At 41.9% G+C, this 25,028-nt stretch overlaps 1 protein-coding gene across 1 annotated transcript in view; it reads left to right on the top strand.

Annotated features, from left to right (window-relative positions):
• Mav (TGF-beta domain-containing family member maverick) overlaps positions 1 to 24,429 on the top strand; it is a 31,542-nt gene extending 7,113 nt beyond the window's left edge. The window contains exons 2-3 of the mRNA XM_076784678.1: positions 12,199 to 12,319; positions 23,455 to 24,429. Of these exons, the coding sequence (XP_076640793.1) occupies positions 12,199 to 12,319; positions 23,455 to 24,257 (924 nt within the window). The 3' untranslated portion in view covers positions 24,258 to 24,429. The remainder of the gene's footprint in view (positions 1 to 12,198; positions 12,320 to 23,454) is intronic.
• Positions 24,430 to 25,028: the final 599 nt, after the last annotated feature.

Here is a 25,028-nt window from a genome sequence, read left to right on the forward strand (position 1 = left end):
GTAGGCGGGGGCGGGAACACCTGTTGTCGCGGCGACTATTGCCGCCAGCGTGCTCGTAACGGCCGCGATAACAAAAGCAGATTCCCTGCGTCCTTCAAACTCGAGGACGTCGCCGGGAAACGTGAGAACATAGTCTTCAGAAGAGAACGATATCATTAGCGCAGCGGCGCGGCGACGCGTTCTCCACAATGTCTTCTTCTGCTTCTTGTTACGCTCGTTCAACTGCTCGTTGATTCGCCTGACAGGCAAAAGTCTGGATTTCCTCTGTTGTTTCTGTGAGGAGCTTATAGTCTTGAAAAGTGGAGCTTCTTGATGATCTTTTAGGCCGACGTTTAGGTGCTTTGGTCTTGGATTCGCTTGGTCATTTTTAATCGACTAAAATTTCGCAAAGAAAAATCCTGGGACGATGAAACCTGGCTCGTTTTAAAGCTTGAAGCCTCTACTTTTGCAAGCCATTGTTCGTTTTCTGCCGTGATGTTTTCCCGCGATGTACATAGCGAGTGGCAAATGGCGGACAGTTTTAAAACGAGTTTAAGCCTATGGTTGTAGGAAGATTAGTAAGATGTAATAGATAAAATGAAAGGTAAAGGATTAGGCAAAACGATGTTTTTTTGATACAGAGAAGTTTCGCAATGTTTCGCGAGGTTACCAGTCTCGCAGCATCCCAACTAGATAGTTATTACCGAACACTAAGACCGTATTAAAATGAATTACGATCTACCACTATAGCCCGTCTATTAAAATGATATACACTATACCGTGACGCAAATCATTTGCATACGTACAAATTCAGGTTGCCTCGATGAATATTCGAGCATTCGAAGAACCTGCAGGAAGTTTAAATTTTTTTGCCAACGGGAAAAAAATATTATACTGCGTCAGAAAAGTCGAAATCACCTGATCGTTCCTTGAAAGTTGTTGAAGAACACTCGGAGAGGAGACAGAAGAAATGAAAACAGGTAACTCCGAGCGGCCCCGACGAATCTCTCAAAGGAAACGTAAACTGCGAGTTCCGAATACGGTACTTAAATCTTATCAATTCTCGCGACAGGTTAAGCAAAAAGTCCCGTTAAGCAAAAAGCGAACAAAATAAAAGGTCCACGCGCTGGGTGAGTCACCGGTCCTAGCGAGACGCAAAGTCTGCCATCGGTTCCAGGTTTAAACGAACGAGGGAGCTGAATCGGAAAAATATTTATTCGCGGCTGAGTCTTTGAACTCTTTTTTGAAAAATCCGGCGGTCGACTTTGAGACTGCCTTGCAGACCGGAAGCGTTCACGAGGAAACGGAAGTCCCAGGCGCCTTTGAGACGTTCTCGAATTCCTTCAAATTCTTCCTGTAGTTATTATTTACAATCCGGACATTTATACCATCTGTTAAACAAATGTAAAAGCACCAGGTTTTAATTGTAATCAGCAAGCGAATCAATGTCAATTACGACTGGACAAGAAATCTTTATGGAAAAGAAAAATTGTCTATAAATTGTACAATACAGGAGCCAAATGCAAGTTTCGTTCTTCCTTTAATAATTTCAATCAGCCGAAACTTCTTTTAATCTGTCCACTACTTTGAGTCGCTCTTACTCATTTCGATGATGTCCCTATTTTCTGTTCACGAGCGACAGAAAGACAAGCTTTCTACAGTTGTAGTTGAGAGCAGAGCGCAAAATACTTGCGCTCACAAATGCACGTAATTTTGCGCAGAAAGAGAAGTTAACTCTTCCCCTTGCAATTCAATCCCAAGGTTTCAGATTAGAGCATACAGTGAATTCCCGTTGTAAGTCGGTGCAATCCTCGCGGTTGAAAGTCAGTGGAACTACCCACACTACCGCGGGGTATACGATATATCGAGCTTCGCTGACCGTTTCTACCTGCAACATTGTATCAGAGAAAGACATTTTCTCAGGCTTCTTGTCGTAAACCTATGACATAGAAACAGCGTGCACTGTGTATTTTAAATGCAACGTTGGGCGAGAACCTCAGATTCCGTCTAACTGTCTCTCGCTGGAACCGTGCAACTGACTTATAGCGGGAATTCGCTGTACCGTTTCATTTTATCGGACGTATTGAATACGCATCGATAAATAATGTCTATTGCTGTCAAAATCAGTTTAAAATGGTTAGACCGACAGCATTTGCGACAACATTCCGGTAGGCGTTGCCACAGTAGCACCGTCCCGGTCGCTAAAAATAGCTGCTCATCAAAGGCGGTAATTTCATCGAGTAAATTCGCGGAGTGTACCTTTCTTTTTCTCTCTGGCGTTTCGCAATCGCCTTTCTCGACGAAAGACGCCGGTCATGACGAGAATCGATCTCTCGGGGAGAGCTCTGTAATCGGCGTTACGAGCGATCGCGGAGGAGAAAGCCTGAACAGAAGGAGGCGCAGAACGGAATGGATCCGTGGCGATGAAAATTCGTTGTCTCGGGGTCGGCGACCCGGCGCGATTGGATTAACCGAGAAATTGCTTTCGAAAGGGAGCGTGCTCAAAGGGCGAGCCACGCGGTGCGTTCACGAGGCGAAGGTTGCGCGAAGAATGCGACCCGACTGGGCCGCGGCACCTATGCCAGCGTGTATAGTAACTATAGTAGAGACACGGGTTGCGAAAGATCTTTCTTCGCGTGGGAGGCCGGCAATGCTTCGGCCTCAAGGACATCCGCATTCGCGGGGAACGTCACCCGTCCTCGGACTACCCTCTCTGTACCCACCTCTACCCGGCTGTGTACCCGTAAACTTCGCTGGGAACGCTTCGCGAAGATTGAACGAGAGAGCTTCGACTCCGGTGGTCTTGCCGCGAGGATCGTTTTCACCGTGGAGGATCTTCGAGCACTTCCTGCATCTCTCTATCTCTTTCTGGTGAGCTACCGACACCTGGAAGCTTGAACGATGGAGCTTTGCCGCAGTGTCGACCGAAGACGTCGAACGGCGTTTTTCATTTTCCGAAAGTCACGTAAGGTAAACCTCCCAGTATCCGGACGCTTGAGGAATACATAGCGGGGTACGGTATGTCTTAATTTAACACGTTGACTGCCATGTCACCCACATGTGGGTGACGGAATTATTTGTCCAGGTTTTAAAATTAATTTTTATGTCAATTTATTCATTGTACCAAATTTGATTAGGGCCAGTATAATGTAAGAAAGTTGGGGGACTGCTCAATATCATGCATTTAATTTTTTTCAATTTTTATTTCATTAAATAACTTACTTCGATTATGTGGAATTTTTCAGGCTTCTAGTTTGGCAGTCAAAGCGTTAATGTGTAAAACCACCATAAAATTAAACCATTTTTGTTTAATTTGGAAGCTAATACAATGTAATTACTGAAACTGAGGACAGTTTCAAACCTCTAAATCATGTTAGGCGTATTTATTTTAACGATTATACGAGAAGGTACAATGTCCCAGTTAGCGGACAACCTAAGAGTGCATGTCCCAGTACACCTGAATTACATTGTTCGATTAACCGAACACATAATATGTTCGACATTACCTGTTACATCTTCCGATACAGCTTCAAAAGTTTGTTTTAATTGATCTTGTGTATATTTTTGTTTTTTCGTTTCTGCCATGCTTAATTTATAAAAGAAAAAAGATAAAGTTTGATTTTATATGAATCTAAAATTTGAAGGATATGTACAAAATACTGTACATATACATACTTCAAGAATACACTATTTGTTATAATTTACTATGTAACATAATTAAATCCTCAATATTTCCACATGAAAACTCACCTGTGCTACGTGCAGCCACGTGCTGATCGATCAATTACTGATATAACACAACGGTCCCCTACTGGTACATTGAGGAAACTGTTGTCCCAATATGTAAATCTTATAATTGTACAGTAAAAAAATTAATTTTCTTGCACGTTCGAATATATGGTTTACATATTAAATAAATATCAGATATAGTGAAATATTCCCTTAACAAATTAGCGAGATTTCTTAGTAAAAGCTTAAGAAATTCTTCGAGATTTGTTATAGATATGACACATGTTTCAAAATAATAATTTTTAACTAGCAAATTTTAATTTTATGTAACGATTATTTTAATTTATATCAATGAGTGTTTCTACTTTATGCTACTAATTTTTATTTTTAATTATATTAACCCCTTAATGCGCGGTTTAAAAAAAAAAACCGGCCAAAAAATCAATTTTTGATATACTGCGCTTTTGTTCCATGGAAAAAGGCTATATTTTATTCTTGAATAAATAAGTGTTATAGCTTACAATCCCATGTAAATGATAAATATCAATAAAACGATTTTTTTTCTTTGCTTTCACATGGTTATTTTCAATTCTCGATTATATTCGAGTGTGAAAAATTATAGCAGCATAAAATACAACGCCGCTCGAATTATCTCGAGTATGCACGGTTTGGCCTGTTTAGCGCGCTCGAATTAACTCGAGCGTACATGCTAAGGGGTTAATAAGTAAGGTAAAAAATTAATTAAATTTGTATTACTGTCCGGATACCGAGACATGGTCAACCACTGGGACGTACCTTATCTGTGCTATTTCGCTATTTATCGTAATTAAAATCCATCCGCCGTAGCCGCGCTCTGATTTGTCCGTGCTTCCTGTTAATAACTCCTTACCAAAGCCGCGGAGAATATTCCCGTAAAGGAAAAAGTTACTTCAAATGACCTCGGGAATCGTCCCTTTCAAGGGAATATATTGTTGGACACCCTGTAGTTATAGATACGATTCCAGTTATGGTATTACCGGTATAGGACCGGTAAGCACGATCCATCGCATTCGACACTAGAGTTTAAATTCGAGTTTATAACGAATGGTTCTCGAAACTTCGAGGACCGGTGTCGCGAACCTTGACTAAATTAAATTCGTGTAATCCGAACGTGCTCGCTCTTTTTCTCTTTTTTTTCCCCTCACTTTCGGGAACCATAATCCCGACGGAAACCGCGGATTTATTTTCGCGCGCCGCAGGTTGCCGAGCTGCGCTTTCTCAACCCGGAAACGACCCGGATTAAAACGGGCTTCCGAGTTCGACGAAACGGATCCGCGACCCGTTCCCGATCCCGCAACGCTCGATACAACTTCCCCAAGGCGAAAATATCTCCTTCGTGGCCGCCGCGGTCATCTGCTAGACGAGACCCGTCGATCTCCGGTAATTGCCTCTTCAAGGCGTTAGGCGTTAGGCGTTAGGCCAGAACCTCGTCTTTGATCTTCTATCTTTGGTATCTGCCGTGCTATTAATGCGCGGGGTACCCGCCGGTTTATTTATCGTTTGAAAAGCTTATTAACCCTCGATAACGAAGCCATCGTACCTGAAATTGACGACGCTCGAATGTATAAAGCTGTGTCCATACTGAAGCAACGTCGAACTTTTTGTCGCCTCGTCGTCTTCTATTCGGTAACAAAATCATTCACATTGTGGACATTGCTTTAGATCTACGAACTGATTCGTGACTGTCACAATCAATTAATTGCAACTAGATGGCGGATCTTTGTGCAAAATAAAATTTGTTTTCACGACGAAGAAGAGCCAAATAGAAATGTCTGTCTTGCTTTAATGATATCAATAAGCTGATATCAAATATGGTCTCAAACATTGTCCGCAAACGCATTGGAAGAAGAAGAAAATTTGCATCTGTCGTGTTCCTATATATTCTCTATACTGTAGATTATTGTATCAGACTACAGACGAGTATAATTCCAAGCTTAGCACTAGAACTACCGAGCCCTAAAAGAGCCCTATTCGATAGAATTTAGTATGATTTTTATTTGTTTTGGATCTACAGATGCTGTTCCCATGAAAAATAGGCCAAAATTGGAAATTCCATAAACATCCGCAGTCTGTTTATAATAGTAACAGGATTACATTTATTTGGATTTATTCAGACAGAATTTTTCTGGTAGAAAGTATTTCCGTAACTTGACGAATTGTAAAAGACAGACAAATCTGAAATCCGTCATTTTGACGGGCTCGGTAGTGCCAGCGTTAATGATCGCTGAAACAACGGAAAAATCGTTCGACCAGAAGAGCAGGAGTAGCAGAGACAGTGCACGCGAGTGTACCTTCAGTTGCAAGTAATGATACAGCAAGATGCGAGCGGCAATTACACCGGGGGCTAGTTTGCTCGTTGCTCTCGCGGACGGAATCACTCGCGGCTATTAAACGCGTTGAATTTAATCAATAGGTACGGTAATCTCTCCGACGAGGAGGCAGATCGAGCCGCAGTCGAACAGCCGCGGCTACTTTATTCGCCGCTCCTCCGATTCGAGTTCACTTTGTAGATGCTTAAAGTAATGTCGCGAAGAAAACCAGTCGTAGGAAGCATGCGAAACCGAGTAAAACATCAGCCGAAGCGAATGGTATGGTTAAATTCCTGCTTCAACCGGTCTTTGAATCAACTGGTTGCATTTTCGACGAGATGTCCTTTTGGAAATATTGTACAGCTACGTCGAGACTCCGAACGACAGGCTGATGCAAGCAATTCGTTTCTTCTGAGCTGTTCAAAAGGTTTTCAACGTTCTTGCTCTTCTACGAGAACTCCATTTTGAATCTTCGATGCAATAATATCAAATACTCTCACAAATTGAGTAGGGTAATTCCGGGAGAGACGCACCATAGGGCGAGATGCACCAGTTTGTATTGTGGCAATACCGGACGATTCTCAACTGTTTTTCTGTTACCATTTACAACATTTTAACGTTTGTAAATAACCTCAAAACGGAGAACAAGTGTATTATATCATTCACGTGTAACAGAAGCATAAAAACTCCCTAGTGCTCGAAACTTCTGATGACATATTTTTGTAAGTGCTCAGTACAGTTTCTATTTTACGATATTTCATCGTGTTTTGACAACATTTTTTGTACTGGGTTTTGTTTTTGTACAGGTGCATCTCTGCACCGTCTTTTTTATAAAAAATGAAGCATCCTTTTTTTAATGAACTAAAAAGCGATAAATTAAAACTGGGACTTGTTCTTTGCCACTCTATTTGTTAACATCATACACTTCAATTAATTAAAATTAATTAATTTATATTTATTGCTCTGTAATTAGGTAATTAAAAAGGAGATGCTCCATTTTTTACAAAATCGACTGGCTAGTAGATACCAATAATTATTGTATTGAATGTTTACAAGATTATTATTCAACCACATCTCAAGTAGATTGGTTTTCTCGTTAAGAATTCCTACAATGGCTCCATAAAACATGTGCTATGTATACTCCTTTGTGTAACATGTGGTAGAGAAAAAAAAGAATACAAGTAGGGAGAAGAAGGTATAAACGAAAGGAGTGCATCTATCCCCAATCAGGAATGCATCTAACCCCAGACCCTAGGAAGAGATGCATTTTTCCGAACTTTTTTAAACGGAATATTAACACATTAAATTAAAAGTTTTACTCATTTAACTTTATATATCGTTAAAGAGATTTAAATAAATAATTAAACTATGTCATTCAATATTCCATAAACTATGCTATTCAATAGGTCCGGAAATGATTAGTTTCCGAGTTATTAAAGTTTTTGTGCCACAATTCTCGTCACATCGTGTCATTGAGCTCCGAACACGCTTCCAAATAATTGTAAACAAAAACAGTACACCGCGATGACGCAAACATAGACCGGCGATTACTTCAAAAACATTGTTGATGCCTTTAAACGGGCCTTTAACAGTAAACTTACCACGGTTGAAATGACCGATTTTCCATTACAAAATTATTGAAATTGTAAAAACGTTTTCATAGGAAATTACCGAATTGACTTCTTTGAAAATTGAAAATGAGAATGAAATGAGAATGAAATCGAAAATCGTACAAAGTTTAATTAAATTCAATCTTCTCTCTTCTATAAGACGTTTCACTTTCATGTTTTGTGCTTGGTAGGTTTAGTGTTAAGACGATGTGGCGAGAATTGTGGCACAAAATCTTTAATAATTCAGAAACTAATCTTTTCCGGACCATTGTTGATATAAATTTCTTTTCTCCTCTAAGCGTTAGGAATCTATTCCTAAAGTTTTGCCCACCATTTACGAAACACCCTGTGGATAGCCTCCTCGAATTACCATCGAATTAACACTGTACCAAGCGTTGGTTAACAGCAAGTAATTTGTGGCGTGACATACAAATTGCGGGAACATGTTCATTAAAATTGTGGAAAGGAATGCGAAGGATGGAACAAGCTGCTAGTAGACCTCCAAGTTCCCTGCAATCGATGCGGAATATTTTAATTCCGCACAAAGATCTGCAGTCTCTTAATAACCTTTCATTGAGGCATCTTCACGATTGCAACGATTGTAAAGAGGACATTCATAGATTCCTAGAACAGCTTGAAGACGTTTCCAAAACATGAAAATGAAGAAACAAAGCTCAATTAGACCTAGGGTAAGGGACCCAATTACTGTGGGGGTACCGATTACTGTGCTTATATTAATTATACTTATTTTTAAAGCATAATGAATATTAAAAAAGAGATATATAACATATATATTAACTGATTTTAATGAAAAAATTGAATATCCCTTTTTTAATATTCATTATGCTATAAAAATAAGTAAATATAGGCACAGTAATTGGGTACCCTATTCCTTGCAATCGATGCAGAATATTTTTATTCCGCATAATGATCTGCGGTCTATTAATGTCTTTTCAAGTATCTTCAAGGCTTTAGCAATTGTAAAGAAGACATAAATACCGAGTACAACTTGAAGACGTTCGTAGGGTTCCCGCAAAGCTTCCTGGGAAAAATCGCAAAGGAAGGAACAAGTTTCAATTAGACCTATTTCTTGCGATCGATGCAGAATGTTTTTATTCCGCATAATGATCTGCAGTCTACTAATACCTTTTCAAGTATCTTCGTGACTTCAACAATTGTAAAGAGGACATGGATACCAAGTACAACTTGGAGACGTTCGTAAGGTTCCCGCAAAGCTTCCTGGGAAGAATCGCAAAGGAAGGAACAAGCTTCAATTATAATGTATAATGATCTGCATTCTATTAGTAACTTTTCAAGTATCTTCACGATTTCAATCATTTTAAAGAGGACATGGATACCAAGAACAGCTCGAAAACGTTTGCAGGGTTCTCGCAAAAGCAGTTTCCGCTCCAGGCCCTACATGGTCCTTGTCTCATTATGTGTATTGTTACCTCAAAGTATACATCTGCGAGATGCAGTCCGAAACGCAGATGCACGCAAACGCCTCCGCGGCGTCGCGAGCGGAATCCCTTAACTGGTCATACTCTTTAAGGACAGTTAGCTGGTCCGAGCCAGTTCCGGTTCGTCGAGACAGACGTGTCGCGTTTATGCTTATTCTTTTTCTCTCTTTCTCTCTCTCTCTCTTTCTCCAGAAGGCACACCAAGTGCATCCGCCCGTGCACAGAGGATCCGTAAATCGATTCGGACGCGCAGTTTCGCTCAGAGCTCATTTAGCTGTCGGCGCTCGGTGCAGTTGACTTCTCAATAGCCGCTCGGCAAGACCGAAAGGTCGGACGGCATGAACGCGATAATGATTCGCGACCGCTGATCTTTCGCGCAATCTTGTTTGCGGAATACGGTGAAAAATTCATGAAAATTCTAATCAATTAGTAGCATTATATTAACTCTTGAAATAATAATCTTTACTAAAATACACGGTGGTTGAACCAAGGTATTGGCCCAAATTAGGCTACTCTCCCCTACGCTTGCAGTTCATTGTCGAAAAAGAACAATTCCTTGTTAACACGTTGACTGCCGCGTGAATTTTCCGCGGTTACACAAGTCATGTCTGTTTCATTCAAAGTTATTAATAATTATTACTAGGTATTGGATAATGAAGTCTGCGCCTTACACTATAATTTTGTTCATTTCGGAGTGAATAATTTTATAACGGTCGTGTCGACCGCGGCAGTCAATTGAAAACAAGGGATTGAATTATTGAAAATGTTCCGGCCCTGTTTTCGAACTTTCCGGATGTTTCGTTGATCGGCTAAGGCGACGTCTCGGCGAACGAGGGCCTAAGTTCGACGTTTAGGTTCCCCGATGGAGCTGACGAAACTCGCCGGCCAGACCCGTGGGCGAGTTAATTTTACGAAAGCGTGTCTAGCGTGTCTGGACTTTCTCACTCGGGCGCGGAAGCTACGGGAGACGCCGAAGAAGAGGAAGCAAGAGGCAGCAGCAGCAGCAACGGCTTGAAAATCGTGAGGACGCTCGAGGCAGGGGAGCAAAAGGGAACCGGAGAAGCTGGTCCGGCGGCTGAAACGCGGCGGAACAATGAAAAGGAGCCGCGGCGGACGAACCAGATGAAGAGATCACTGCCGGAGAGCCGGACTGGATCCAGGACAGAAGCAAACGGAGAAAAGGGAAGAACGAGAGAACACGACTCGCTGCACTGTGAGAGATGCCAGCCGGAGAACGAAGCTGTATCTTCGTGTTCCCGGGCCCTAAATTGGATTCCAGATAATTGGCACCAGACGCTTTTCGATGTAGTCGTCGTGTATCCCAATTTCCTATTTACTAGGATAGAGAAAAATTAATTGAAGCAACTACAATGTAGAAAAAATCGAGCTGATGTATTTATCTGAAGACGAAAATTTGCTCTTCAGGGGCCAGGAATCATGACCTCGGAATTATTTTTCTAGCAATACACCAATAATAATTTACCTCCGAAGTGGAAGAAGTATTAATTTTGTTCGCGATTTGTAGAACACTCCAGGCAAACGATAGGCCAGATTGCCCTGTGGAGCTCTGCTCTGTCTCCATTGCGTCCGAGAGCAATAAAACCACGCCCATTTGAGACACCCTGCCCGCAGAGAGAACGAAATAATCCATGTTCTGATATTTTCAACAATCAATTCACGAGGAATACTCCTACAGCGAAGACCGTCCCTCTTGTCTCTATTTAACCATTGAAATCGATCGGCTGCTGGGCCACGCCCCCAGAAAATGGTCTCAGAATTATTTTATAAATATGTCTTAATAATTTGACTTAGAAACAGTAATTTTGTCTACGATTTGTACAACATTCCAGTGCAAGTACTGGATTTCCCTGTGGAGCGCTGCTCTAGCTCCATTGTATCAGAGAGCAATAAAACCACGCCCACAATCTGACAGTTTTCATATCCAGTTCGCAAGATGTGTTCAACTTACTCGAACACAAAGCGAAATGTGCCCTCGAAGGGCCATCTGGAGCAGTCTCGGAGCAAAGACCCGTCCCTTATGCTTGTGTTAGCCATTGAAATCGGCCAGCTGCTGCGCCTCGACCCCAGAAAATTAGATAATTCCGATGTCACGCCCGCGGGCCGATTATCGCGTCCGCGAGGTCGATAAGTTAAATCTCCTCGAGAACGCCAGAGGCTCGTTCCTTCTGTTCTTTATGGCTCCGACCACGAGCGACTTATTAATTTCCTTTTAATCTTCCCGGCGCTATATTTAGTGGCCGACCCTCTGGTAGCGCGCGGTCCGGGGCCAACGAGCGGAGTCGAAGGCGTCGAGGTGTCCAATTATCGTCGGAGATGGATCGCTGAAAAACCGATACCTATGATCAGCAATCTAGTTGTCGTGGTTTTCTCGCATTCTCTCGCTTTCTCTCTCTCTCTCTCTTTCTCACTATGTAATCTGATAACTGATAGTTAACACGTTTGGGCACCGCGGGGCAAATCCTTTCGACTTAACGTGGGAATAGAACAAGCTATACTTATCTCTCGAACCTGGGCTCCGACTACGCTTTCAACTAAACAGTGTCCTTAAGTAACGCGAAACCTTATTTCCTCCCCTATTACACTGCGAATCTTATGCATTAATGAGGAAAGTGACGAGCTAGATTACAAGACGGTAAATGCCTCGGAGGAATTTCAAAATTCTGTTACATTAGAATCATTACGAGAGAGGAAATCTAACTTTTGTCTAACTTTTTCTATTACTCTTCCTGGACGTAATTGACCTATCTATTAATATCAGCAAGTTAAATATAATGTCGAAGATTATAAAATTGTATAAAAATTTTCATTTCAAAAAGAGGCGTCGGATTCGTCTTCTTTTAGATAATTCCAGAATGATTGAGTAGATTGTATGGGTAGCCTTATTGGTTCACGGTTGAAGTTGCTATTGTTGCTAAGCAAATTTACCAAAGCGATTTACTTTGGCTCTGAATCGTGGATTCAAAACAGAATTAGGAATCAAGAGATCTGAATGATGGATTAAGAAAATGTTACGAATGAATAAGGGAGGTAACACTGAGTCTTTGGTTTCAGGCGAACGTGAGCCAAGCCGAGTACGAGCGAGCGCACAGAGAGTACCTGAAGAAAGTCCACCTGTCCTTCGACGAGGAGGCCTCGAAAAGCAGGAGGAGCCTGCACGTGTTTCACGCCGCAGGTACAGATAAAAAAAAAAGAAACATCTTGGTCGCGTGTTTGCACAATTTCGCTACTTCCTCTCTCTTTCTCGCCTCGCCTATCGATACGTTATTCTTAAGAGGGAACGCGAACGATCCTCAGAAACGCGTAATTTTTGCGGCCGGCATTCTGGAAAAATATACACGGCACGTCCGCTATAATTACTGGCCGCGTAAACACGAGTCCGATTCAAAGAACACGCTCCTGGTTTTTTCGCCACGTGTAACAAACTATGACGACCTGCTCGGGAAAAGCTCCGGAACTTCTAACATTTTCTCGTTGATGAAACGCTAACGTTGCCTTTAAAGTCTTCGTGCATCTTCTTGCTCGCCTTCATTCAAAGACGCTAAAGGTAATTTTAACACTAGGTTTCACGTCAAAATCGCGCGTTTTCATATTTTTAATTTATGATTGTTGGCATCGTAAAGATTCAAATTTATTTCTTTGGATATATACTAAAAAAAAGAGGATTTATAAAAATTTGGATACAGTGCTTCCTCGATATATGTGAACAGCACGGGGCTTGCCAGCGACATATACCGTCTAGGAGATACTATTATTCTTTCGTCCACGTGAACGTCGTACCCTAGCCGTGTTATGTTTACACTCCTCGGCGTCCGAGGCCTCTCGATCTTCGTGGCCCACGGGGTATACCCGGCGGTAGTGGGGATAGTTCTACGACTTTTATCAGCCAAGTATTTGCGACATGTATCGAGAAATGACTGTAGATACTCTTAGTGCTCACTAAGTCACTTTTAGTGCTCTGTAAACCTAGTGTTAACGGCACTGCATACTGTAACACAATGTTGGCTGGAAAATCAAATGTTTAGGGGACTCATAGCCTCCATACCGACTGCAAGTTAAATATATGTAAGGTGGAGTGGGGTAAAACCGACTCAGAAATTGTAAAGTTTACTTTAAACTGATGTATTTTCTATCTATTCCACTAAAACCTAATAATCTTAGTGTTTTTATTTAGCGCATGGTTTATTCTTTAAGTTGCATTAATTTGGATTGAAAATATCTTCTGAAACTTATGATTTTCTTAATAAATTAAAAACAGTGCTGCTAGGGCGGACTTCCCCGGAACTGGGGCAAAACTGCACCTACCTGTTTAAAAATTATTGGAAAAAGCGGAATTATTATTAGTAATAAAATAACATAAAGATAAAAATTCAAATTTGTATTCAATCATCGTCAAGACATCTCTCACATTCATATTGTTTTTTTTTTCATCCTTTGCTGCAGTTTCCACAAACCCAGTTCATGCAATTGTGATTTCTACCTTACAGTTGGTACAATGCAACGTATATTCGAATAAATAAGGGCCTAGTGCGGATTTGCCCCGTGTACGGATTTACTCCACTGCACCTTACTGCAATGAGAAAAATTTATTTAGCTTGGAATTGGCACGGAGTCTATGAGTACCCTACTCGTTTGATTTCCCGTAAGAAAAATTGCAATTAAAAGCAAAGGTCGATCCATGTTAAATCGATTCAAACACAATGGTTTCCAGGCGTTTTCACTCCAGCAAAATTAATTTGCTAGGTTCATAAATTCGCGGACGCTAGCCAGGGAAGGGTAAAAATGTTTGAAGGCACCTGGCGCGTTCCGATCCCTTTTTCCAAGAGTTTCGAGCTGTTCTCGTGCACGCAACAGGGAGACGAAGTCGGAACGCGTGAAACTAGTTGGTCGAGTGGCTCTCCGGAGCCGAATCCTCGAGCAGAGCGAAGCAGAGCGGAGCAGAGCGGAGCGGCGCGGCGCGACGCGGCACGTTTCGCGCTTGTAGACGAGTATTAAAAGAAAGGGTCCCTGGATACGTGACGTTTGACTGCGTGGAAAGGGTTAGAGTGGCTTGGAGCACCCTCGAACGAGCTCCTAACGGCTCTGCCCTCGGATCTCCTTCTTTTCCGTCGTCTCCAATTACGAGCGGCGCGTTTTGCATACGATTACGCGTGCAAAGAGACGCGACTCGGACGATGTAATACCTTGGCGTCTTAACTCTTCGCGCGCGATGCAGAGTTCGTTACTTACTCGCAAATTTACATTGTTTCAACCCTATGCAATCGGAGATTTTTCTTGGACCGTCTATCAGCAACTTGAACGAATCATGTGTTGCTTACAGAAACGATCAAGTGCTCTGGTCGTATGGGATTTGGTAGGAAGTTTTATTGATACAGATTTTGTGGAACAAACACATTACATCTTGTAACTACCGTAATTGCCAGAGCAATCTTTTCATGTCCTCTCGAATGATTTACGAGACGTCCCCTCGGAAGGAACAGTCTACATTAAAGGGCTAAAGGGTCAACAACACGTGTTTTAAAGCCCACAGTTTCGAGGATTCGGCTCTTCAAACTCGAACAATAATGTCGGGGCAGCTGTTATTCCTGACCAGGCTTATCAATCACTGGACAGCTCTCGTATCGCTGATCTAATTAACTTTTACACGCCTGGTCGCTCTATCAGCCTGTATTTCTCGCTTCTCGTACCACGCGTTTTTGCTTGCTGCGATAGAGCCGACACTTTTTTTCGAAAAAAAAAAAAACATATTGGCTAGCTGTTGGCCTAATTTTCTATGTGGATAATATTTCTTCTCTTGTTTTTTCCATCTCGTTATTCGAACTCAAAACATAAAGGAAGATGAGGGCCGAGGAAGGATCGTTTTCTCGAAGATTCTTTGAAATATTTAATGCATTTATGACAAAACTGACTAGGTGCGATTTAAAGCAGCAGACAAATTAAAACAATTAAAAAATATCAATGTGTCAGCTTCAGCTTATTAAAACCAATATAACAAGAAAGAAATTTCTATTAGACTCCTGTTTCTTGCAATTAATGCAGTTTTTATTTTGCATAAAGATAGCCTAAACTGTCCCGAAATGAACATGGAATACTCCAAGCACGCTTACGAGCAATTCCGTGGAATCTTCTTCGCAGCGATCCGAATGTTCCATTAGGTGTTTCATAAATCAGGGATCTAACAGTAAGTCACGAGCAAGGGAGTCCGGCATCGAGGAGCAAAAAGCTTTCGATTTCATCGTGCGCGAGGCATCCGGGGACTGGTCCGGAGTCACGGAACTGGTCCGAAGTGCCATGGCGAACCGCTTTCCTCCGTTCGCGGAAAGGAAAACGTGTTCCCCAACGACGATAAGTTGTCTCGCGACTCGGCCCTGTTCGCTCGGTGCGTCCTCTTCTTGCAGCTGCGTCTGTAGCGGCCGCGTTATTATGAAATAGAAATTCCGACCGCGATGGAATGCCGAACGACGAGTTCCCGAACGCAATAAGAACGAATCGGCGAGGAAGCCGCGGCTCGGTCATGTTCGATTTCCTTTTGTACACCTCAAGTGTACGAGCATTCCTTCCACCGGGATTCCTCGCGAATCGTTCCCGAAGATTGCCGGTCGCGTGCCGATTCCGTCGAAACCGGCCGAAAATATTCCGACAAGTGATCTCTCTTTCAAGCACATTCACTAGATGCAGGTAATAATTAGCGACACTTCAAAGCAGGCCTTCAAAAAATGCTGTAATTCGGTTTTTGAAACGGTTCTCCAGAACCTTCAACTGTTATGGCTGTTCCTGACTTGTTCAGACTTTTTTGTTTTACTTCAATGGAAAACTTTTGCTTCCGTTCTAACACTGAACCTAGCACAACCGGTCAACTGACCGATTTCGTATATTTTATTCTGAAATCATTCAAATTATAAAAGTCTTCCCATGCGAAATGAGCGAATATATATTTTTATCCAAGCACGTAGCATAACCGATCACTTCTGTTTCCGTTTTAACACTGAACCTAGCACAACCGGTCAACTGACCGATTTCGTATATTTTATTCTGCAATCATTCAAATTATAAAAGTCTTCCCATAGGAAATAGGCGAATATATATTTTTATTCAAGTACGTATTATAACAGAAATCGTACAAAATCTAAATAAATCCAATATTGCGATTTCATGTCGCCTGTCCTTTTTCGTCGTGAATGCATAAACTTGTTTGTACAGTCAGGATAAAAGACAAAGATCAAAATCCCATTCAATATTAGCAACGCTGTATCTCAGTTTAATCTAATCTGTGAAAAGTAGATTATTTTGGTCCAGATTGATCTAAACTATTCATACGAAGCGTTGTCTCGATCTGTTCAATTTTAAAGTCTGACACACTATCTTCTAAAAAATGTTACCGACTTAATCACTATGATAAATATTGACCTTTCCGAAACGATATTCTTAAGCAAATCGCTCTGTGTTTTTATGGCAATGCTGAGTGCGTTCGTTAAAACCCGAACCTTGTCAAAACAACCGAAAAGCAACTTTCTCTATTTTCGGCAACGTTCTGGAATCAGGTGTTCCATATTACGAGACCGTATGCTATTTCTGGCGGCGATGATGTGCAAGGTAATCTATAATTGGTGCCGGTGCCGCGAATAAACCTCGGACATCGCAAATTCCGGCACGGTGACGAATTTCTCCAACTTTTACGCCGAATTATCGGAATGCTAGGGATTCCCAACCGATTTCACGGCGAGTTATTTTGCGAGTTATTCTGTTGCGATCGCTGGTCGATCGCCAAAACGCCTTTCCTTCCCTTTCCGATCGGTCTGTGCCGCGCGTCATTGAACCAGAGATCCAACAATGCGATCGCGTGATCCTATTCTGAGGTCACCCCCGCGATCATCAATTCGGGCGTAACAAACGAATCTTTAAGAGAATGGAACGCAGATTGATTCGCATGCTCGCGGTTTTATAGCACGAGCGTTACCGTGCATTCCGAGCTCCTGTACAAACCCAGAGCTGCTGATTTATAACGCTGCCGATTTTTGTCTAGACTGGGCTCCCGGTTTCGATCGGTGGGCGTATGTAGCACAAACAGTGTTCGCGTCTCGTCGTTTTGCAAAATCGTATAAATTATTTCGTTGTCGGCTTGTGGATCTTTCAGGATTTATGGCTGGGGGAACGTTGTAAAGCACAAGGAGATCTTGTATATTAATTCATTGTGATCTTTTGTCTTTTCTATGTATCGTAACAGAAAGAGAACATTCTCTGTTAATCCCTTGCTCTACGATTTACTTTCGTTTGCATTCACTGCAAGGGGAAAAGGGGAAGGTTCTATGCTAATCCCTTGCTGAACGATTTCATCCAGTTTTCATTCATTGTAAGAAAAAAAAGGGAACGTTCCGTGTTATTTCCTTGCTCTATAATTTCCTTCTCCTTTGACTCGTTACAAGAAAAAGGGGGAACACTTTGCGCTAACCCGTCGATCTATGATTTCTTTCCATTTTCATTCATTACAAGAAAAAGGGGAGACATTCTGTGGTATAACCCCTTGCTCTATGATTTCTTTCAATTGTCATTCATTGCAAGGAAAGGTCCGTTGCTCTATAATTTCCTTCACTTTCCGTTCGTTATTGCGTGTCCGTATTTACTCTGATGGCTAAACATCACGAATAAGAACGGCGTAGTATCCATACAAGTTCTGTTCGAAACTTTCGTCGCGCTCTTCTTCCTTCGACTCTTCGTTCGTATAGATTCAAATTTGAAGTTGTTTTATCAAAATCGAATGAAACATATTCTCCTCAGCCGGCAGATATAAACGTTCGACAACTTTTCGAATCACCAACTAGCCAACAGAACCGCGCTAGTCAATTTCCGATTTCATATTCCCCACTGACAATCAGAGATCTCGGAAGCCAATCAGTGTAAATCCTGTAAATTCCCACGTTACTGAAATCCTTTAAATCCCTGCTTAATTAATTAAATCTTTTCGAACTCGATCCTAAAATGGCAGCGGTATGAGGCTCGCAAGCTTTAAGACACTCTGTTTATTAACAATTGTCATACGAATAACCTCCGCTACAAACAAAAGTAAAACCGCGACGCACAGTGGTTCGGAATCGTAAAGTAGGTGGACAAAGTTCGGAAAAATTGGATGACATGGAATGATTTAATATTTGGTCTACCGATAATGGTGAATGTAATAGTTTAGAATGTTTAGAACAATCGAATTATAAACATTCAAGCGTCGATGCTCTCTCGAAACAGTAATCAATCGGTATATGTTACGCGACGATTGAGAGAATACCGTGTATATTTTCTGCGCAAGATTTATTTCAAATGAATAATGAATTCTTCTAAAACTGGTATTTATCTGCTTTTATGTTAATTTTCAAGAATTTTTAACTCTTGCTAAAATAGTCATTTACTACTACAGTTTCATGTACAAACATGTGATATCTCTTCAATGAAGGTTGTTTTAAAAATACTGTAACTTTTTTAATGCAAATAGGTGCATCAAATTTCTTTCAATATCGATTTCTGTAAACACTATTGTTATAATTAAACTAAAACTTAGCTGCGTCCGTCTGCGTCTGTAACAGTGAGACATTTTTTAAAAACATGCATTTTTCATATTATAAAACCCGTTATCAGAAGCTGTTTCGTTCAATGATTAAATAAAATTGTTGATAAACTATATAAATGTGTAAAAAATTGAATAATAACTCTTTAATTATACAGTTTCTTGGGTATGTTTATATAACATTATTTGTCTAAAATTATGTTTTAAATCAAAGAATTTTCGATTTTATCGGATAAAAAAAACAGCTCCCATAAGGGTAGGTTTAGAAGGGTAGTTTTTTATATTAGATGATTCTACGTATTGAAAACCCCCGAAAACTGCCCTCTTTATAATAAATGCAGCATAGTTGAAAGAGATATGAATTTGATTCACCTATTTTATGATTCTGAACCACTGAACCGTGCGACGGTTCAACCAAATTGACACAAGAAAATTGCACTTATAAGTCCAAGTATACTTCCACCGATCGGCTAGCCGAGCCCTTCAATTATCGTAACTCCGGCTTATCCAATCATCGCAATTACGAGCAAGTATGCCGAAGAATGCCAGCACCGTCCGTCCGAGTAAGATCCACGCCGTTTAAGAAACCCGGTGACCGAGAAAACCGAGAGATCCGTCGATCGTTCTCTCTCTCTCTCTCTCTCTCTCTCTCTCTCTCTCTCTCTCCGTCGCGTCGTGTCGCGACGGCTGGATCGTTTCTTATCGGCCAGAGAGAAAGAAACGACGATTCGCCCGGGCGTTTTCACCGGAGGATTTGGAAAACTATTTTCTACCCGTGGTTTACGGCCCCGGTGAAGATAACGTTCCGAGAGTAGGACCGTTAGGATATCGGCGACGCCACGGGGATCGAGATAAACTTTCTCGTCCGAAGCTCGCCGTCGTATTTTTACATTTCCGACACAGGGATTTATCCCGACACGGCGGAACCTGTAACGTTACAGCGTTCTGTTACACGGCTCTCTGTTTTACGACTGGTACACGGCCGACAACGGGCCACGTTAATCCTACGGTGTCGCCTTACGCGAACATTCGGCGGCTGCGTTCTTCCTTGAACGCCTTGTTCAGCGAGGAAAGGGAAAATAAAGGGCGCGAGGAAGCGTGCCGATGGCCTCGTTACGCCATGCTCCCACGCCGAGAAACTAGGCACGCGAGATAGCATGCTTCAGACTATCTAACTGTGCCGTGCGTTTTTGGAATTCTACGTCCCGAGTGCCGTCGAGAACTTATTGTGGTTTTCGATTGAGAAAGTATGCTGGATGCTTCATAGGTGTCGTGTACGGTTCCTTTTGAAACGATGCATGATTTTGACTTGATAATGATCCGGTAGGAATTTTGTGTTTGTAGGAATTTTTGGAGTTTTGAACCTCGTCGTTCATAGGAATCTCTAGTGACGTCTGTTGTGGATGCTTTATGCGGCTTGTAAAGGAACCCTTTTCGAGCGATGTATGATTTTAGGGTACCAATTACTGTGCGTATATTAATAATACTTCTTTTTAAATCATAATGAATATTAAAAAAGAGATATTAAATTTTTTCATTAAAATTAGTTAATATAGATGTTATATATCTCCTTTTCAATATTCATTATGCTTTAAAAATAAGTGTAATTAATATAGGCACAGTAATTGGTACCACCACAGTAATGGGGTCCCTTACCCTATGTGGTTTTGTAGGAATTTTGAACCTTGTGTTATAGGAATCTGCAGAAAATCCTGTAGGGGATTCTAAGAAAACATGGTCCTACGGATGTACTAAGGACCCTTTAAATCATTCGTCTTTTTCCTTTGACATTCTCCTGTATCTTCACTTGGTAACAGAGTTATGACCTGAAACAATTGAGTGGATTTATTGTATGTATACAGAGTATCTTAAAAAATTATGGTACAGGCGTTGGTATAGTGATTCTATACATATAAATACGTCGAAAAGGAAGAATGACGTCTGCTTTGACGCCCAATTTTCGATAAAATCGAGCTCGAATACGGCCGCGTATTGTCTGGCGCGTCTGGTCATCACCCACCGATTCTACTTACAGCAAATACTAGAGCTCGCTCACCTAGTGCGTATTCAAACTGATTTTTCTCAAAAACAATGCCGTCAACAAAAAAATGTTCTTCTTGTTTTTCTACTTATTTTTGCTTGTAGAATCGCCGTGTAGCCACTCGTGGCATGTACATGTTTGTAACTCGTCTTATTAGCGTCTTTAGCGTCTCATTTCAGACGCGATGCATTTCTCAGAATTTGTTTAACCCTTCGGCTGCGTAGACGAGGCATTTGCTCAGAATCGAAACATGCCAATGGACGACATACCAATAGACAACATGCCAATAGACAAAAAGCATAGATAAATATATAGATGGACAAATTGGATCCCGTAAGTGGACCGCGGATTTGATGCATTTATGACAAAAATGAGGAGCTGCAATTTGCCACAGTAAACACGTTCGAAGAATTCGAAAATACTGTTATATTATTCTCAACCTACTAAACATATTAAGAAAGAAAATAAATGTCCATTTCGCTCGAGTCTGTCGCAGTTCAGCTACAAAATTTTTATTTTGCATAAAGATCCGCTGTCTGTTTATACCTAGACTGCGGATTTTATGCATTTCTGACAAAATCGAGTTGGTGCAATTTAAAACAGTGAAGAAATTAAGACAGTCTAAGGATGTCGATATATTGTTTAAAATTTATTCAGAAGAGAACAAAAAATTTTAATCTGTGCTTCTAGCAATTGATTCGAATAATTTTTATTTTGCATAAAGACCCGCAGTCCACTTATAACAAATGCAGACAAATTTTGCATAAAGATCCGCAGTCTGACGTTTCTCAAAGATGAAATACAAAAGTACATCCGCGCAACCGCTGCACAAATTTTCCTTTATTTTCTACAATTTACGAAACAACGCGCAGAATAGCAATGGTCCCGACTAGGCTGTCGTTATTCCGCCTTTTGAAAATAGGACAGGAATATAGGGCAGGAGGCACTCGCAGCTGACGGGATGACCAGCCAGTAAAACAGAACGCGAACAATGTTGACAAGAAGGTGTATCGCGATCGTAAATAGCCGCTTACGCGCGGCTCGCGCATCAAGTTCCCGGAACGGTCCTGGAATGCGTCGGGAACTACCTGTCCATGGTCCTGACGTAAACCGGAGACAATTGCGTGCGAAAATCCCCGACGATATCTGCTCACGGCGATGGTAAACCCGCGTGGCCAACGCGAACGTACACACACACTCCCACAAACGTGCGATCGCGATGGGTAACGAGAGGTTCGCGGTGACGCGCGAGTACGTCTATTAACGAATTACCCCGGAGTTTGATAATTCCTCTAATTGGCCGATGTAAATGGAACGGACGGGACTGGTCGTTGTCGTCGACAGCCTCTACCGGATACGTGTTGTGTCCGCTTCTGCTGCGCCGGCCTCACTCGTACACACGCTCTCGCAAAACGGAACCGGCGCGCGGTGAAAAACGCGCTGAAAAACAGCACCGCCGGCCTCTGGCGACACCGAGACGCCGATCCACGGCTGCAAAAATCCCGATCGATACAGTCATTCGACCGGGTCAATAGCCCCACCGCTCGTTGACTTCTAATGATAGCGCTCCCCTGCTTTTTCTGCCTTTCGGAAACCCGACGATCCTCCCAAACGTTTACCACATATGAAATCAGCTGGAACGTCGTGCCTTACCTGTCTTACACATTCAAATTTCCCTTCGTCAGGAAAAATGCCCTGCTAAGTTGTCTTGCTGGAGGCACGGTGGTGGATCAAATCATTAGAGCCGCAGCAACTAACGAGAACCAATTATTCCTAAAAGAACAGTCGCGATTCAGTGCGGCGAGCTATTTAATTTGTGGCATTTAATCGTTGCCCGTTTCAATCGTTAAACGTATCGTTCCAGGTAAAATCATTAGCACGCCGAGTGCCACACCGATATAAATCACACAAGTTCAAAACAAACTTATTTAATAATACAAAAACAGAAAGGACTAAGTTTCTCGTAACAATGATTTTTCTAATGTTCTCACACCTCGTGGATCCTAATAAAATTTGATTTAAATAACCGATTGCAGTGTAAAAATAGATTTTCAAGTTTGGTAAAAAAATGTTTACCGCGACGTGTATTCGTTTATTGTTGCAAACAGGCGCGATAGAAAGATAGAACAAGAGATAATTTGATTCGCGAAAAGTAATGTTTTATTTCACTGTCAATTTCAGAGATCGAGATCCATCCTTCCCCGAATAACCGTATTGATTTTTCTTCCATGTTTTATTGTCACGTCGTCGTCGAACTCGCTAACAACGACATTATTAACACTTTGACTGCCGAACTAGAAACCTAAAAAATTCCATAAACTCAAAGTAAATTATTTAATGAAATAAAAATTGAAAATAATTAAATGTATGATATTGAGTAGTCCTCCAACTTTCTTGCATTTTACAGATCTTAATCAAATTTGGTATAATGAATATATCAACGTGACAATTCATTTTAAAACCTGGACAAATAATTCCGTCACCCACATACGGGTGACATGGCAGTCAACGTGTTAAACTTTCTAAATTATGCAACACAAAGCTTGATCTAAACGATTCCACGATCCGTTGCTTGATCTCCTCTTCTCAATCAAACAATCTCGAACCCCGGTATGTGCACGGTAGCAACGAGTCGATAGCCAGAGAAAGAGAGAGACACGCAGGATTCAAGGTTCCCGTTTACGTAATGTGCTCAGTGAGTCGTGTCTGTTTGCAGCGCATCCTGGAAATGGATCGAGTCGGATCGACAGAGGACAGCGTCGTCACCGATTGTTCTTTCCCGTGGAAATTCCTGAGGCAGATGCTAACGTGTCTGTTGACCACGCGACGTTGCGATTATTGCTGCACGGGGACTACAGCGAGCGTTCCGAGCTGGATGTTCAACTGTACTTGAACACGTTCGGATCTAGACGGTTGATCGTGCGGAAGAGGGTTCCGGGAGGAGATTCAAGATGGCTGGAGTTGGACTCGACGGCAGCCGTGTCCTCCTGGCTGGAAACTGGTCTGGAGAACTTTGGACTCGAATTAGAGTTCCTTCAGGACGACGAACCTGTCAGACGAAGCTTTTCCTCGCCGGTTCTGAACGTGTTCACGGAATCCTCGGAGTCGAACGCTCTCAAAGATGGACTCTCAAGGTCGAAGAGATCGACGCCGGAGGAGTTGATGTCTTTGCATAGAGGACGCAGGACCAAGTGCAAAGGGGAGAGCAAGAAATGCTGTAGACACGAGCTGACGGTGATGTTCAAAGACTTGAAGGGATTCGAGTTTATAGTCTACCCGAAAACCTTCGACGCTGGTTACTGCAAGGGGCGGTGTCCGCCAAGGTATAATCCTGCTCATCATCACGCCCTCCTGCAGAGCCTGCTGTGGAAGGAGGACAGGAAGAAGGTGCCGAAACCCTGCTGCGCGCCCAGCAAACTCGACCAGCTGATGATCGTCTACTTCGACGAGAACGACTCCACACAGCTCAAGGTCTCCTACTGGAAGAACATCAAGGTGCTCGAATGCGCCTGCTCTTGAACCACCGATCCTCTTGCGGAAGTTGAGAAGCTGCGGTAATGCCTCGATAAGTGTACTTTTCGACTCGAACACTGTTTCATGTGCATCATTAGCTAATTTTTCGGAATTTTTTGAAAGAACAGCATTGGAGTTCCAAACTCAGCCCTCGTTATAATACAGTGTAATTTTGAAGTTTTATGTCCAAAGATTGAGAATTTGTTAAAAGATGAGCATCCAGCTTGCAAACGTCACCTTCTTTGATGCTGTGTAATTTTGAAGTTTCGCATTTTTTAAGTCTGCCCAATCTTTGGGAACTTTTTAAAAGAGCATCGAGGTTGCAAACTTCAGCTTCTTTGATGCTGTATAATTTTGAAGTTTCGCATTTTTAAGTCTGCCCAATCTTTGGGAATTTTTTGAAAGAGCATCGAGGTTACAAACTTCACTTTCTTTGATGTTGTATAATTTTGTTGTATATTTTTTAAGTCTGTGCAATCCTGAAGCTCTATCTTACGGAACTTACCTTGAGACTGCAATAGACTAGAATTTCGTCGTCAGCTCCCCGACCAAATGACGAATAAAAGAATCGCTCTCCCTTCGGTAGAGTCCACAGCCGGTCATAATATTTCAGATAAGCCGCGACAGTTATCGAGGCAATACTGCAACTGTTTAGTATGCTACAGTGTAGCATTGGTAGGTACAGAAAAGCTTTCGGAGGACTGAGAACTGAACAGTTTACGAGGACTCACCAAAGAATCGTCCGAATGGCATTGGGTGGTGGCGTTTCGCAGTCGT

Source organism: Halictus rubicundus, chromosome 3 (assembly GCF_050948215.1).
Source record: "Halictus rubicundus isolate RS-2024b chromosome 3, iyHalRubi1_principal, whole genome shotgun sequence".
Taxonomy (NCBI): Eukaryota; Metazoa; Arthropoda; class Insecta; order Hymenoptera; family Halictidae; genus Halictus; species Halictus rubicundus.